This window comes from Acinonyx jubatus, chromosome C1 (genome assembly GCF_027475565.1).
Source record: "Acinonyx jubatus isolate Ajub_Pintada_27869175 chromosome C1, VMU_Ajub_asm_v1.0, whole genome shotgun sequence".
NCBI classification, from domain to species: Eukaryota; Metazoa; Chordata; class Mammalia; order Carnivora; family Felidae; genus Acinonyx; species Acinonyx jubatus.
Window position 1 is genome coordinate 79,675,366 of NC_069381.1, and position 14,282 is coordinate 79,689,647.

Here is a 14,282-nt window from a genome sequence, read left to right on the forward strand (position 1 = left end):
ACATAAATAAACGTTAGTTAGGGCTGTGAGTAGCCTATATATAGTGTTGGCTGGCTTAGCCAGACTGGGGGAAGTTATGCTACTCACCAAAGAACATGGTGTATGGTTAGCACATCTGTATCTCTCTTTTAATGAACTTTTCATTATAATTCAGAGACCAGAATCGACTCTTTTGCTAAAATAAAAATTGCTTTTTAGATTTTTTTAAACAAAGAATAAAGGGAAAATGAGTAGTACATGTAAGTGATAGAAATCTGCAGGAGTTTTACTTCGTTGGTTTACAGTTTTTGTGTGAGTGCAACTCATTAATCTTTCACGATATGTCAAACACAAAATGACTCTGATGAGTGCTTCATGTGCTTTGGAGCATTTCGCCCCCAAACCACCGGGCATTTGCAAACTGCAGTGCATTGGAGCAACTATGGGTATATTCTTTTGTTGTTACTTACTTGAAGTTGATGCTAACTGTAAAATGAATTCAGCAGGTCTCTAAAATCGCTATAATGATTTCTCACTGAATTTTCCTTTTAGAATAACTTCTGCCAAAGTCGAAGTGTTTATTTGAGGATGGTCACATTTGACCAGAAATTCCCTGTCTTTGAGCCAAATTGTTTTGTAGGCATCCACTTTTATAACTCAGACTGGGAATAAGACTCGAGTTTCCTTCTGCACCTTACAGTGATTTGTCCAGTTCATACATGCTGTAGCTCTTTTTACCCCAAAAGTGAGAATTATTTCTCTCTGTATTTTTGAAAAATAAGAAGTAGGATTTTTGTTTTGTCTTAAGAATAGTGCGAAGCTGCTGTTAAAATGTGGGATACAAAAGATACTAACCATTATTTTTAAAAACCCTTTCTAACCTGGAGATAGGTGGAGAATAGGGAAAGAGAAGGAAGGGGCCAGGGACTGGGTTAGGAGACCAGATTTGCTGAGAGTCAATTTTGAACTGTTTTTCATTTCCTTTTCACCATGGTTAGGGTAGGTAAGGGCATTTGAATCTTGGAGAGCAGCAGGCCAAAGAAATAGGGATGGTACAGAGAGAGAGGCAAAGATGAAAATGAAACGAAATTGAAAACTACTTTGCATTATTCAGTCTTACCGCTGCCATTCTATGATGCACGGAATCACCATTTGGGAAACCAAGTTCCTATTTGAAAAGGAGTCTAGGATTATAGAAGATTCATTACCCTACTCAAATGATGTTCTCTTCTCTCTCTTTCTCTATCATATTTACTCCTGTTCCCACTCCAGCTTGGTTTACATGAGACTTAAGCTGTGAGGTAGAGTGCAAAGAAAGAAAAAAAATTGGCTGCTTTTTGTGTAAAGTACATGTATATGTCTTGAAATTCAGCTTCTAGTCTTAAAACACCAAGATCAATATAGCTCACATAATTCTTACTAATAATCGGGAAAGTTTCTGAACAACTAGTTGTCTAAGCCGTACAGTAGCAAAAGGAGGGAAAAAAACCCAGAAAATTCACACCCGAGGGATAACAGTTTAATTAATTATAAGTGATAAATTGCTATAATTCATCATTGCTTTTTCTGGAAAAAAGCATACCTGTAGGTATTATTTATATCTTATAATTAAAAAACATTTTCTTATATCCACTTGTTTTCCTATGGTATAGAAAGCCCAATTGTGTTGAATACTCCTAATTTTGAAATCTACTTCTCTAATTTTTAACTCTTATCTGTTTGAGCTAAATAATTTCTCTTGGCAATATTCTTAATACTTGTGAATGATTAAGTCAGTAACTTTAAATTGCTGTTCTACGGTGGTCATTATTTCACTGCCTTTTCATTAGCATAAACATTTCTTTTTAACCTTCTTTGAAAAAAAAGTATGTTCTTTTGGGTAGAATCTTGGTGTTTCATTTTAGACAGTGAGGAATCTACATCTTGCTTTACCAGGAATCTGATTTTAAAGAATACACTGAAATGTTTATGAACAGAAGTTTCTGAATGAATAGATTTTTAATGCAGCATGCAGTATGTAAGCACAGGGTTTTTTCTTTTTCTGCTCATTGTAGTGGGAGGTTGTTTGACCCAAGTTAAGTTTTAACTTTTCTCTCATGAATTATATGCCATTTCAATCAGCTAAGCCTTTTTAATCCTTCCCATTTACCATGTAACATTTCAACACAAAAGGGAATTTGAGGACTAAGTATCAGGAACAAAAAGTTGTCATTTTTCCAAGGGGAAACATTCTGATCTAAGTTTACTAAACACTAGAGCAAGTTAGTAAGAAGTTGTGGTTTCTCCTTTCGTAGAATTTTTGAATGGTAGTAGAATGCTGGTTGTATGATTATTTAAATGGAGTGTTTTATTTGACATAAAGGAACTTAAATCTTTAGACTGCTATGTTCAGTATATAGGTGTGTTTGGCGTGAAAATTCCAGACTTGTAAACCAGATAAACGGGGTTAATTATTCACACTTCAAAATGATCCTTTGGTATTACAAAGGATTCTTTGTTAGTGCCTTTAAATTAGTGAGGATTTTTGAGCATTTAAATATGATTTGATTTAACATGATATATCTATTTAGGACCACATCATTTATTAGATCGAGGATATTGATTTTTCAAGTTACAGTAAAATTTTCTAATATCAAGCTTTATGTTAGTTAATATATATTTTTATGTTTATATGTTTTATGTTTATGTTATATATTTTTGTGTATTTTATGTTTATGTTATATATTTTAAGTTTATATATATATTTTTTAATGTTTATTTTTGAGAGAGAGACAGAGACAGCTTGAGTGGAGGAGAGGCAGAGAGAGGGAGACAGAATCCGAAGCAGGTTCCAGGCTCTGAGCTGTCAGCACAGAGTCCGATGCGGGGCTCAGACTCCTGAAATGAGAGATCATGACCTGAGCGGAAGTCGGATGCTTAACCGACGGAGCCATCCAGGGACCCCTATTAGTTGATATATTTCACTGTTAAAGAATTGGGGTCATATTTTAGACAGAAGTTTATTTTGCCCCATTAATTTCTAAAGAGAAAGTTTTGTCATTCCTTTGTCCTTTATTCTAACGAAGAGAAAAGGATCTTCATTACTTGTCAACATTTTCATTATGTGAATAAATATATTGCATCCTGTGTACAGTTCTTTAGCAAATCCGAGAGCTTGGGTATTGGTTGAACCATTAAATTATTAGCAAGATTTCTTTGTAGAAACATGTTTTTCATCTAAACCTTTCTCCTTCTATACAAGAAAATTCAGCCTGGATTTCGTGAACATTTTGCTTCACTTGAGCATGTCTTTTAAAAATAGATTTTCTGTATAAATTCATGGTCCTCAATTTTTCTGTTTAGAAGTGGTTTCATAATAATGACAAAAAGAGACTAATAATAGCTGCTCTAGCTTCCTCATGAATTGGTTACAGGAATCAAGTGCAGCAATGCATGTGAATGTGCATTTGACACCGAAATCTCCAAGGTAGTAAGTTTTCATTTCATGATCCATTCGAACCCTGATTCAAGGATATGGAATTGGTTAAGGCCAGTAGGTTTGGAAGTTATTCCTAACTGATTGGAACGGGAAACTCATGGCACAGCAGTGCTGTTAGTGATGGAGCTTGGAGTCAGGTGCCATGTAGTGGGCTCACCAGTTGCCGTCTGTCTGCACAAAACTCTGTCAGCTGCATCATCAGATATGCTTCCACTTTGGAACTTTTAACGAATAAGTGATTCCACAGTCTTCTAGCAGGAAACTGTAGACCTGGGCAACCTTCTCATTATTAATTCCAAAGTAAAGTTGTAGGCCTTGGATTTCCAAGTGACAATTTTGTTATGCTTTTAGAGCTACTCCATTCCTATACGTAAATGCTTCCAGATTTCACATCTTCAAATGTTAAATGTCTTTGCCAGAATTAAAGTTTATTGCAAAGAATCTAAAATCTTTGTATGTATTTTGTTTCTTTTCAGGGTAGTATCTACATGCCATTCTTTGGTGGCTGGGATTTTTGCCCTCTACATTTTCTTTTTTGATGAGGCTGCAAAAGCTGATCCACTTTGGTAAGCTGTTTCTTTCCAATATAGTCCATTTGATTCATGTTTTGATATTAATTATTAATAAGAACATTTCTTACTTTAAAACGGAAAATGTATTGATGGTGCATGGTTTATTAAAATGCTTGTGCTCAGACTTATTTTAGCGAGGTGCAATAAAATGATTTATTTTAGATTTGAATACAAATAATGAAGGCCACTTTGCACTAGCATTGCAATTGTTACCCAAGACGGAGAATGTGATGATAACGATGTAAACATTTATACTGACTTAGTGAGTAAAACCAAGTTGTTGTTACCACTGTTCTGAGCAAAAAATGAGTTCCTATTGAGATAGGATAGTCAACTTGGATAATATCTACTGAAGACTCAGTTTTGTGTTTAACCCATCATTTGATATCAAAGGTATAACAATGAGAATCATTCATATCCATGTGAGAGGACTTTAGTACCACACGAGAAGATTTGAAGCACTAATAATAACTGTGTTCAGCCATAATAGGATAATTTGTAAGGTGATTCTTTTTGGAAAAATTAAATGTTGTTGCAATGGCAGAGATACTGAAAACTGTTCCCTAGAATTATAGGAGAGGGCTTAATTCAGCTTGGTTTGAGAGGTGAGGTATGTTTTGAGAAAGCCCTGCATAGGGATGCAGTAGATGTGGGGCTCTGGGGGATGTGGGACGATATAACTTTTGACTATTTGTTTGACTGCAACGATGTCATTTTAATAAATATGGAATTATGCCCATCAGGATAGTACCAGTATTGGTAAATTTTCATCTGGAAGGTATTTTTCAGTGAATCAACTTAGTGAATTTAATTCCATGATGAGGTTTTTTATGTAATCTACCTAAACAGTTTCTAAGGTTTTTTTTCATAATTTTATTAGAGTAATATGGTTGTCAACAGAACCAGTTCTTTTGGGAGATGAATTTTATGACAAAGGTTTGATTCACTGATCAATTTTTGTCCCTATCAAATGTTTACCTTGTGTAGTTTTTGATATTTTCACATTTTCTTTGATGCTGTAATTTATTCCAGGTTCAATTTTCCTGGGCCATATTTGCAGATCAACATTTGTTACGAAGACAGGGCATCTAACCTTTACATTTGCATTTCAGTTTAATTTTGTCTTCATTTCACCAAGAGTTCACATTATAAATTGATGAAAAGACTGATAATTCGTATTTGTTTCTTGGAGTAAAGATGATTATTAAGGCAAATTGTAGGACCTTGATATGTATAGGTGTTGAAACAGCAGGATTAAGCTGTCTTGTTCCAACCATTTCCCAATAGTATATGGTCTCAAGATCAGGGGCAGGCTAGAAGATTTCTTGAAATATTTGAGTCTCTGATTTAGAATAAGGAATCAAAAAACATCTGGAATTCTGTTGGAATCCTTTCACAAACAAATCACATGAGAACACATTTATAATAAGTTATCTTTTGGTAAAATTGTTTATGTAAAACTTTTAGCTCATGTAAGAAATTATGATCATTCGTGCAGTTAGAAGTATATCACAGCTAACACAGTGCCTTGTGCAAATGACAATTCACCATTCAGGAATCTATAGAAAGCATTTTAATTATACTCTTCAGTAGAATAAATGTAGCTGTCATCTATAACGCATGTGCTAAAAAAAGAATTTTTTTTTAAATATTTATAGGGGTGACTCATCGTTTGTGAAAGTGAATATCTCTATTTCTTCGGGCTACCTCATTTCTGGTATGTGATAAGTTGATCACTGTCTGTTTCTTTTTAAACTACTCATGGGATTTTGCAAAGAATACATAGTCTATGCTTTTGGTTTATTTATTTGAGAAGTAGCTTATAGGACTCATACACAGGAAAAAAAATATCTGCTGTGATGGTAGAGCATGAAACTTTTTTCCTGTTGGCTCTCTGGTTCTCTTTGAAGATAGAGCTGCAGAGTGGGGCCTCAGTTAGGCCTGGATATATATATATATATATATATATGTGTGTGTGTATATATGTGTGTGTGTGTGTGTGTGTGTATACATATATATATATATATATATATATATATTTTTTTTTTTTACTAGCAATGGTCCATTTTTGGCTTAAAGAGTCTCTTAGGTGGAATTCCTGGAAAACTCACGAAGCTAAGCATCAAAGTCTCTCACTTGTAACGGCCCTTGAAACGTGTTCCTATGCTCATGGTTTGTAGTGTTTGGGTAAAGATTGCAAAGGGAAACTTTTAGTCATAATCAGTTAAGATCAAGAACTCTTCCTACACCATGTTTCCTTCTGTCATATTTCCCCTTGTGTGGGATGGAGTTGGAATAGCCTTTTACATTATGAGACAAAGGGGGAAATTAAGTGACGGTATGCCATTTGAACTCTTTGCAAAGATGTTGTAGACCATCTCAATAAGACAAAAGAAAGAACAGTTCCCTGATTTGGACATTTTATAGAGAGCCCTGTTTTATAATTTTCAAATTTAATAAATAGCTGACAGAGAATCTAAATAAAAATAAGGAGATATGAAACAGAAGTGATACGATGAGTGATGGGACTCAGTAGAAAATTTTCTGCCATCAAGAAGTGAATTGTAAGGAAAAAATTAGATTATTATACCCAAACACATGAGGAAGAGATAAATTTTGAATTAAAATAATGAGTAAGCTGTTGAGTTATTTGATGGCCCAATTAAAAGAAGAGTGAATCATGTGAACACATTAGAAAAAGATTTGCTTGTTTGGCACAGAATGTGCTGTCATTGACAAAGATGACACAAAATTTATAATACGTTTGTCTCATGCACTGGTTGATGAGCGTTGTCAGTTCAGAGAGTAATCAGTACCCAAAAAGTCTTATATGAAGGAAACTTGATAAAGTTTTCTCCAAATAAGATAATAATCTGAAGCACTTATGAATTATGAACTGAAACAAACTTTTTTAAACCAAGCTAAATGAAAAGCGAACTCTCTATGGAAACTATTACAAGGTCATTATCATATAAATTGGTGAACAAAGACTATATAGCCAAAGTATATAGAGAAGATGTATCCAGAGAGGTATATCATGCAGTTAATTACTAATATGATTTGCACATTTGTGCTGTTTATTTTCCCTTTAAAATTTCCCTTTAAAATTTCTAATCTGATTTTTTCTTTTTATACATATTCACATTAGTAATTTTTATTTTTTGTGAAAAAAGGTTCCCATATTATATAAGCTCCAACCCATTAAACCTGAATCCTCCCCTGGTTTCCATCTATGATGGCCATTTCTTCCATGTCTAAATTTCACGTTTAACCATTTGGTAAAGAAAATAATTGCATTTACATTTTTGAGAAGTTTCTGTTTTGTTAAACATTGTTTTGTTAAAGGAAACCATTTTCTGAATCGTGGTGTTTAGGTTCAGGATCTTTTAAAGAGAAATTGCCTTGATGTTTTTCTTTGCATATCTTTTTAATAGTCATAGTTCTTGTTTTGTTTTTTCCTTTTTTTAGCTGTTTTGAATTAATATTTAATCACATCCTTTAATTTTTAAAGGTTGTTTGTTGAATTTGTCTTATAAACGAGTTGGTCGTTATGTACCTTTTCTGCAACCAGCTTACCTGTTGGAATTGTTGTAGTAACAAACATCAGTAATTTAAGCTTACTTAAAAGTTGTTTTCATTCAATAGTATTTCCATTTTATTTAACCCCAGAAACAAGTTATTTATTTATACTTTCAACAAATATGTAACCTGTGAATATATTCAGCAAATAAGTATTAACTATATAGGCATTGTGTTAGACTCCCACGCTTGTTCTTCGTCCTGGAGCAGTCACAGTAGAGTGGGGGAAACAGCTGTACGGAAACAGATACTTTACAATAAAGTGGGTATTGGGACTGGTGCAATATGAACAAAGTGGGGTGGGCTCAGGGTGGACTGTGACCAGTTGTCAGGAAGACAGAGTTAAATATACTTGAGAAACAGGACAGCTTTCTTCCTATGTGATATCTCACTTATGTTTCCTTCTTTCAGATTTGTTGATTCTCATTTTGTATTGGAAAGTGATTGGTGACAAATATTTTATAATCCATCATTGTACAGCGCTGTATGCATACTCCATTATACTGGTGAGTGCCAGGATCTGTGGTAGCCTGACAAGTAGACAAGATTGGGAGTAATGACTTACTGGTGAGCAGAAACCTAAACATCCAGTTCCCAGTGTATCAAGACCAACTCCAGATTCATTCAGGGCTCATGCTTGTGATAGGTTATCTTATTCATTAACAAAAATAATTACGTGTGTGTTTGTATTAGTGTGTCTGTTTGGATTCATAAAATTTAAGAAAGGCGGATGACCCCAATTTCACTTAATTTCACTTAATTTTTCACTTAATTCAATTTCACTTGAATTTTCACTTAAAATTTTTACGATTGTGTAGCTGTTGGTATTTGCCCGTCTTTCTAGATGCGTTTATGACTTAACAGCCAGAGCTGGGGATAGATTCTTGTATAACTAGATTCAGTATTTCTTCTCTATTCAATTCCCATACAATTACATGTACATATGTGATTACATTTTTAAGTAGACCGGAGCAGTGGAGGAGTCTTGCTCAGAGACTTCATCAGACTTCCAAGCCTGAGCTGATAGAGGATACTCACAGCAAATCTCAGGCAGTAATGCATAATAAATTTTAGATCTAAAATTATTTTTCTACATTACACATTTGTAAATTAGTGATTTTACATTCCTGTTACATTAGATAGGTTTCTTCACAATCAATTATTTTTTAGTCAATCTAGATATACCAACAAGCCCCAAATAGATATTTGGAAATAATAGATATACGTAAACCACAATAGTATAAATTTTATGTAATAGTTATGGTATACCATTTCATGTTTTCTCCTTTTTAAAACTTAAATATAGCCACTGGCTTTTTTTTTTTTTCTGACTTGGTATTGCTAAAGTCCTTATGTTACCAGATATCTGTGACTATTTGGAGGGCTTTAAAATATTAATGTGTATTAGTATTCTTCTATTTTTCTTTATATTGGCCTGCACAAAGATAGCTGGTGAATCAGATGTCCATTTGGCATTATTTCTGCAAGAACCAGATATATCAAAATATCTCTCTGTATCACCCACTTGAAGTAATAAATCTAAAAAGTTAATACGAATATTTAAAAAACTATGCTGGTTTTAATGCTATCAATAAGTGCTTATGTATACCCAAAAGGTATCCTTAATCACTTTGTTTTTCTGAAGAAATCTGCTATTTTTAACTGGCATTTCCTACTGTTTGTCTTCTTTTTAGATTTTAATTGATTATAGGTAGTTGTGAAATATAGACTCTTACCTTTTACAGGTCTTAAATATCTGGTGTACAAGAGCTTATTTCCTAAACACTTGGTAAAAAGCATGAAAGCTGACTAACAAAACACTGGTTAAATCTGGGAAGAATGTGTGGGTGCCCATGTGAGTTTAATATCATGCTGCAGTGTAGAAGTATGTTCTCTGAACATGAATCACAAATAACCATTGTGCTATGAAAAGAATATAAGCTGGTGAAAGATAACAGGTCACTTACGTGGATTTGTAAATGTGAATACTATGAGCTGCTATTGTGCCTCGGCCACTGAATCATGGGCTTGGCAAACGGCTGGCTGTGCATGCATTGGCAAGTTGAGTATTTAATTATGTGGGATGGATACTGTTTCCTCTTTGGACTTTTATGCCTTTATTAAAAAAATAAAGTGCATGCTGGATATTTAAAAAAAAATTAACTCTTCATTTAGTTAAGTTGATAAGAAAATCAACTGCAGTGTTTTCTAGAGGTGATTGCTTTTTTGATACCTTCCTGTGTTCTATTGTATGAAATGAATGATATGAAGTAAGTCTATTGAATTAAAGTGAATCTATTCATAGGGAAACAAGAAAATTAGAAAATAATAATTGTTCATAGATGTAGTGATCCTGTGTCATTTATAGATTTTACATTTCCTATTTGACTATAATGAATTCCCAGGTCACTTTGTGCTGTTTAAGGCTAACAAAATAACAACAGCTACTACTATTATTATTATTTTATATAAACTTTTATGAAGTTCTTCACTTATATGATGAGAACTGGTATTTGGAAAGTACTTGGACTTGATACGTATGAGACTGTTTAAGCTGTTTGTAGCAGCTTCTTAAAAGATTTTCTGATTGTAACTAAATAAAACTTAAAGTGGAAAATGGAGGCAAGTTATCCGTAGGTTTTAAACATATGCTGTACTGAATAGTTGAAAAGTAAGATTCTTCTAGATTTAGGTTATGAAATAAGTTGTATGTAGGTTATATAATGTCTTGATCACTAGTTTTGTACCTTTCTTTAGTGTATTTACTGGCATTTTAAGATTCTCTGGGGGGAATAAGTTAGAGCTTAAGGAATCTTCTATATATAAAAAGGTAAAAATCCTACAGATTTTCCCCTAAAATTCAGCTTTTCCTCCCTTGGTCAGGATCCTAGTTGTCAGGGAAAATATGACAGGGTAATCTCTTATAAAGGGTGTGAACACATTTATGCTTTAAGGTCTCTTTCTAAGGATAAACCACTGTCTTTTGTACTCCCATTGTGATCTCTCTGGTAGCCTTAGTTTTCTTCTGTGTTTCCTACGAATCACCCTCTCTCCCCAAATCACACCTTTAGGTAACAAGTTATATAACACTGGAAAACATTTAAATTCGAAAAGAAAAGCACTCCTGTAACAGACTTTCCCCAACTCTTATGCATTGGTTACACTACCCTGGAATTTAATCATTACACCATTCAGCTGCAATCCAGGAAGAAAATTTGGTTTCAGAGGCTCTCAGTGCCTTTATTTAAGGGTATTTAAGGTGCAGTGTGAATACCTTGAAGGTGAGAACTTGTTTCTTGTTTAATGTTCTGCCCCAGTGTCCACATTTTAAAAACACTTTGCAAGGAGTTATGTAGGAAGTGGTGCTGAAAAATGAAAGGCTTGTTATGTCAGATATGGTAAAGTTGTAATTTATATCAGGAGACAAGAATTAGAAAAATATTAGTCTTAGGTTTAGTCTAAAGAATTTCTACAACACCATGCAACAAGTGCTATGACTCACTAACAGTTTATCATTAACAGTGTTAAACTGTTTAAATGTTTTAAGATGGTTTGAATAGTGTTGCCTATTCTCAGTTACGCATAAATAATGTATTTCCTCCTTTTCTCCCATTAAGATAGTCTTAAAGAAAAATTTTAAGTAACTATCATGGCTGTTACAACAACATTTTAAAAGTAATAAAATTTCAAAAATTAACATTTCTGTTGACTAGGCAAGTATTAAAATAGCCACCTAATATAGCTTACTAAAGCAAGATTCAGTAGTAAGGTCTATGTGATTTCTATTTCCCACTAAATTTTCATATGATATAACATGTTAGGGGCACCTGGGTGGTTCATTCAGTTAAGTGTCTAATTCTTGGTTTCAGCTCAGGTCATGATCTCATAATTAGTGGGATCCAGCCCCACTCGGGCTCCTCACTAACAGCGAGGATCCTGCTTGGGATTCTTTCTCTCCCTCTTCTCTGTCCTTCCCCCACATGCACACTCTCAAATAAACTTAAAAACATATTAAATATTGGGGCTCCTGGGTGGCTCAGTTGGTTAATCGTCCAACTTCAGCTCATGTCATGAGCTCACACTCTGTGACTTCAAGCCCCGCGTTGGGTTCTGTGCTGACAGCTCAGAGCCTGGAGCCTGCTTCAGATTCTGTGTTTCCCTCTCTCTCTGCCCCTCCCCTGTTCATGCTTTGTTTTTCTGTCTCAAAAATAAATAAAAACATTAAAAAAAGTTTTTAAGTAAAAAAAAAACATTAAATAGTTACATCAAAGAAAATATTTTAAAAACTGGAATAACATGTTAACCTTTTTTCCACTGAAATAAAAGATTATCAAAATATTGTCATCTTATACTGTAATGAGCAATAGACTAGCAGAAGTAAGTCTTAAAGTATTTTATTATTATTTATATAGCTTACTTATTCAAATCTGCATACAACTAGAATTATACAGTGAGCTTATAACTCTTTTTACTAATTGAGGGATTTAGTCGTGGTAAAAATGTTAAGTGGCCATTTAAAAAATAATATGTGTTATATATGTTTGTGCATCTATGTAAAGACATGTGATGTACATATGTAGGGGTGAAAAAATGTGTTTGGGTTTTGGAATTTGTTTTAATATTTACTTTTTTAAATGTTCGTTTATTTTTTAAAGAGTGGGGGGATGGGCAGAGAGAGAAGGAGACAAGAGAATCCCAAGCAGGCTTCCTGCCATCAGTGCAGAACCTGATGCAGAGAGAGAGGGAGAGAGAGAGGCAGGCAGAGAGAGAGGGAGACAGAGAATCCCAAGTAGGCTCCCGCCCTAAGCACAGAGCCTGATGCAGGGCTTGATCTCACAAACCGTGAGATCATGATCTGAGCCAAAATCAAGAGTCAGACACAGAACTGACTGAGCCTCCTAGGTGCCCCTAATATTTACTTTTTCTTATAGAGTATCTGAAGTGACCATTGCTGATATTTCATGAACATAACAAACCTCCTTAAGGCCTTCCTCCATTTTGTTTTAGGAAGAGTTCAAGGCTACCTCTTCTTTCCTTATACTGTGCTTACCACTTCACTCTTTTCTGTGTGGAAAAGCATCCCCTCAGATTTGCATAGTTGGATCATTTTAGCAGAACTGTCTCCCTTTCTTTCTCTAACCTGGCTTGGCTTTTGAAGCCTGTTTCCTTTCAATACCAGGAAAGGAAATAGTTCATATATTGGACTTATGTGTGAAGATAAAACAGACGTCAGCCAAGATGATTGCCATGTCTACCCAGGTCAATATTTTGTTCTTAATTAGATTTTTATTTTATTTTATTATTATTATTTTTTTTACAGTTTATGTGTGGTGAAGCTAGTGATTTTTTTTTCTTAATTAGATTAAAAAAAAAAACCCAGTCTTATATGATTCTCCTTGTACGATGTGCTAGAACAGTTAAATCCTTGGACACAGAAAATAGGATAGTTACCAGGGGCTGGGTGGAGGGGGTATTGTAAAGTTACTGTTGAATGGAGGAGTTTCGTTTTGGGGATATGAAAAGTTCTAGAGACTTAGAGACTACTTAAAAGTAGTTAAAAGAGTAAATTTTATGTTATGTATATTTTACCACAATAAAAAGATTTTTTTTTTAACAAGCTTATCAAATGACTAAAGCAAGGTTAGGAAGGGGAACTAATAATATGCTGGATGATGTATTACATTTTTAAAAAGTTTCAAGCTGGAGCAGTAGGCTGAAACAAATAGATGGAACCTAATAATGATAAATGTTAGGTTTTGCGGTTAGGTATGACGATGTATATAGGTGGGGAGGAATGATCTGGAAGTGATAAATGACCACAACTTCAGTTGAGCCAATAGCATGTCACATCTGCTTAAAAAGAAAGCTTTTTTCAAATTTAGACTCTATTAGGGGAGGCACAGCATCCAATTCAAACAAAAATTACAGTTTTCCTTGTTAGACCACACCCAAGCTCATTATCTGGAGCCCTTGACCTTGAATATACCGGGAGTAGGGGAAAGGGCTGCCAGATGACAGAGCAGAGATTAGAATAGGAAGCTATTGTCCTGAGACAAACAATTGAAGGACCCAGAGAGGTCAGCCCACAAAAGATAAGTTGTAGGACATGATGGTTTGGAAAGGTCCTGGGGAATGTGAGAGGATTATTAAGTAGAAGAGAATGGACTAATTCTGGATTAATTCAGGTGTTAGAACTAGGACCTTTGGGGACAGTAAAAGTGAGGCAGGTGAGACTTCTGTTTTACAGAAGAGACACCATTGAATAAAAAGAAAATTATAACAATGGCCTTTTAAGGTAGTTCTTCCTACCATAAGATATCTTCAATCAGATAGATACGAAAATAGATATAATAAGTAGAAACTTTGAGTAGGAGTTTGCACTAAAAAATCTTTGAAGTTTTATTTTAATGATGAAATTCTGTGATTCAGCTGTTTTGTTAAAATGATTTGATTTGGTTCTAATGCTCGGGGGTTAGGCAGTGGGCAAGTAAGAATAAGCTAAGCTATGTCACCAGGTTCCTAAGTAACCCTGGAAGGAAGGGGTGAAAGCAGCTGGCCTGCCAAACCATTTGCTTCTTGGGAGAAAGGGAGGGGAAGAAAGGAGGGCCGGTGACTCTAGTCTAACCTTGTCAGCAGGACCTTTGGGTAGACAGAGTACTGACACTTGCTGGGAG

At 34.5% G+C, this 14,282-nt stretch overlaps 1 protein-coding gene across 3 annotated transcripts in view; it reads left to right on the top strand.

The window, feature by feature from the left end:
* TLCD4 (TLC domain containing 4) overlaps positions 1-14,282 on the top strand; it is a 68,883-nt gene that overhangs the window by 20,855 nt on the left and 33,746 nt on the right. For all 3 annotated transcript variants that reach the window (XM_027058537.2, XM_015064451.3, XM_027058538.2), the window contains exons 3-5: positions 3,934-4,023; positions 5,688-5,746; positions 8,020-8,114. In XM_027058537.2, coding sequence (XP_026914338.1) covers positions 3,934-4,023; positions 5,688-5,746; positions 8,020-8,114 — 244 coding nt within the window. The remainder of the gene's footprint in view (positions 1-3,933; positions 4,024-5,687; positions 5,747-8,019; positions 8,115-14,282) is intronic.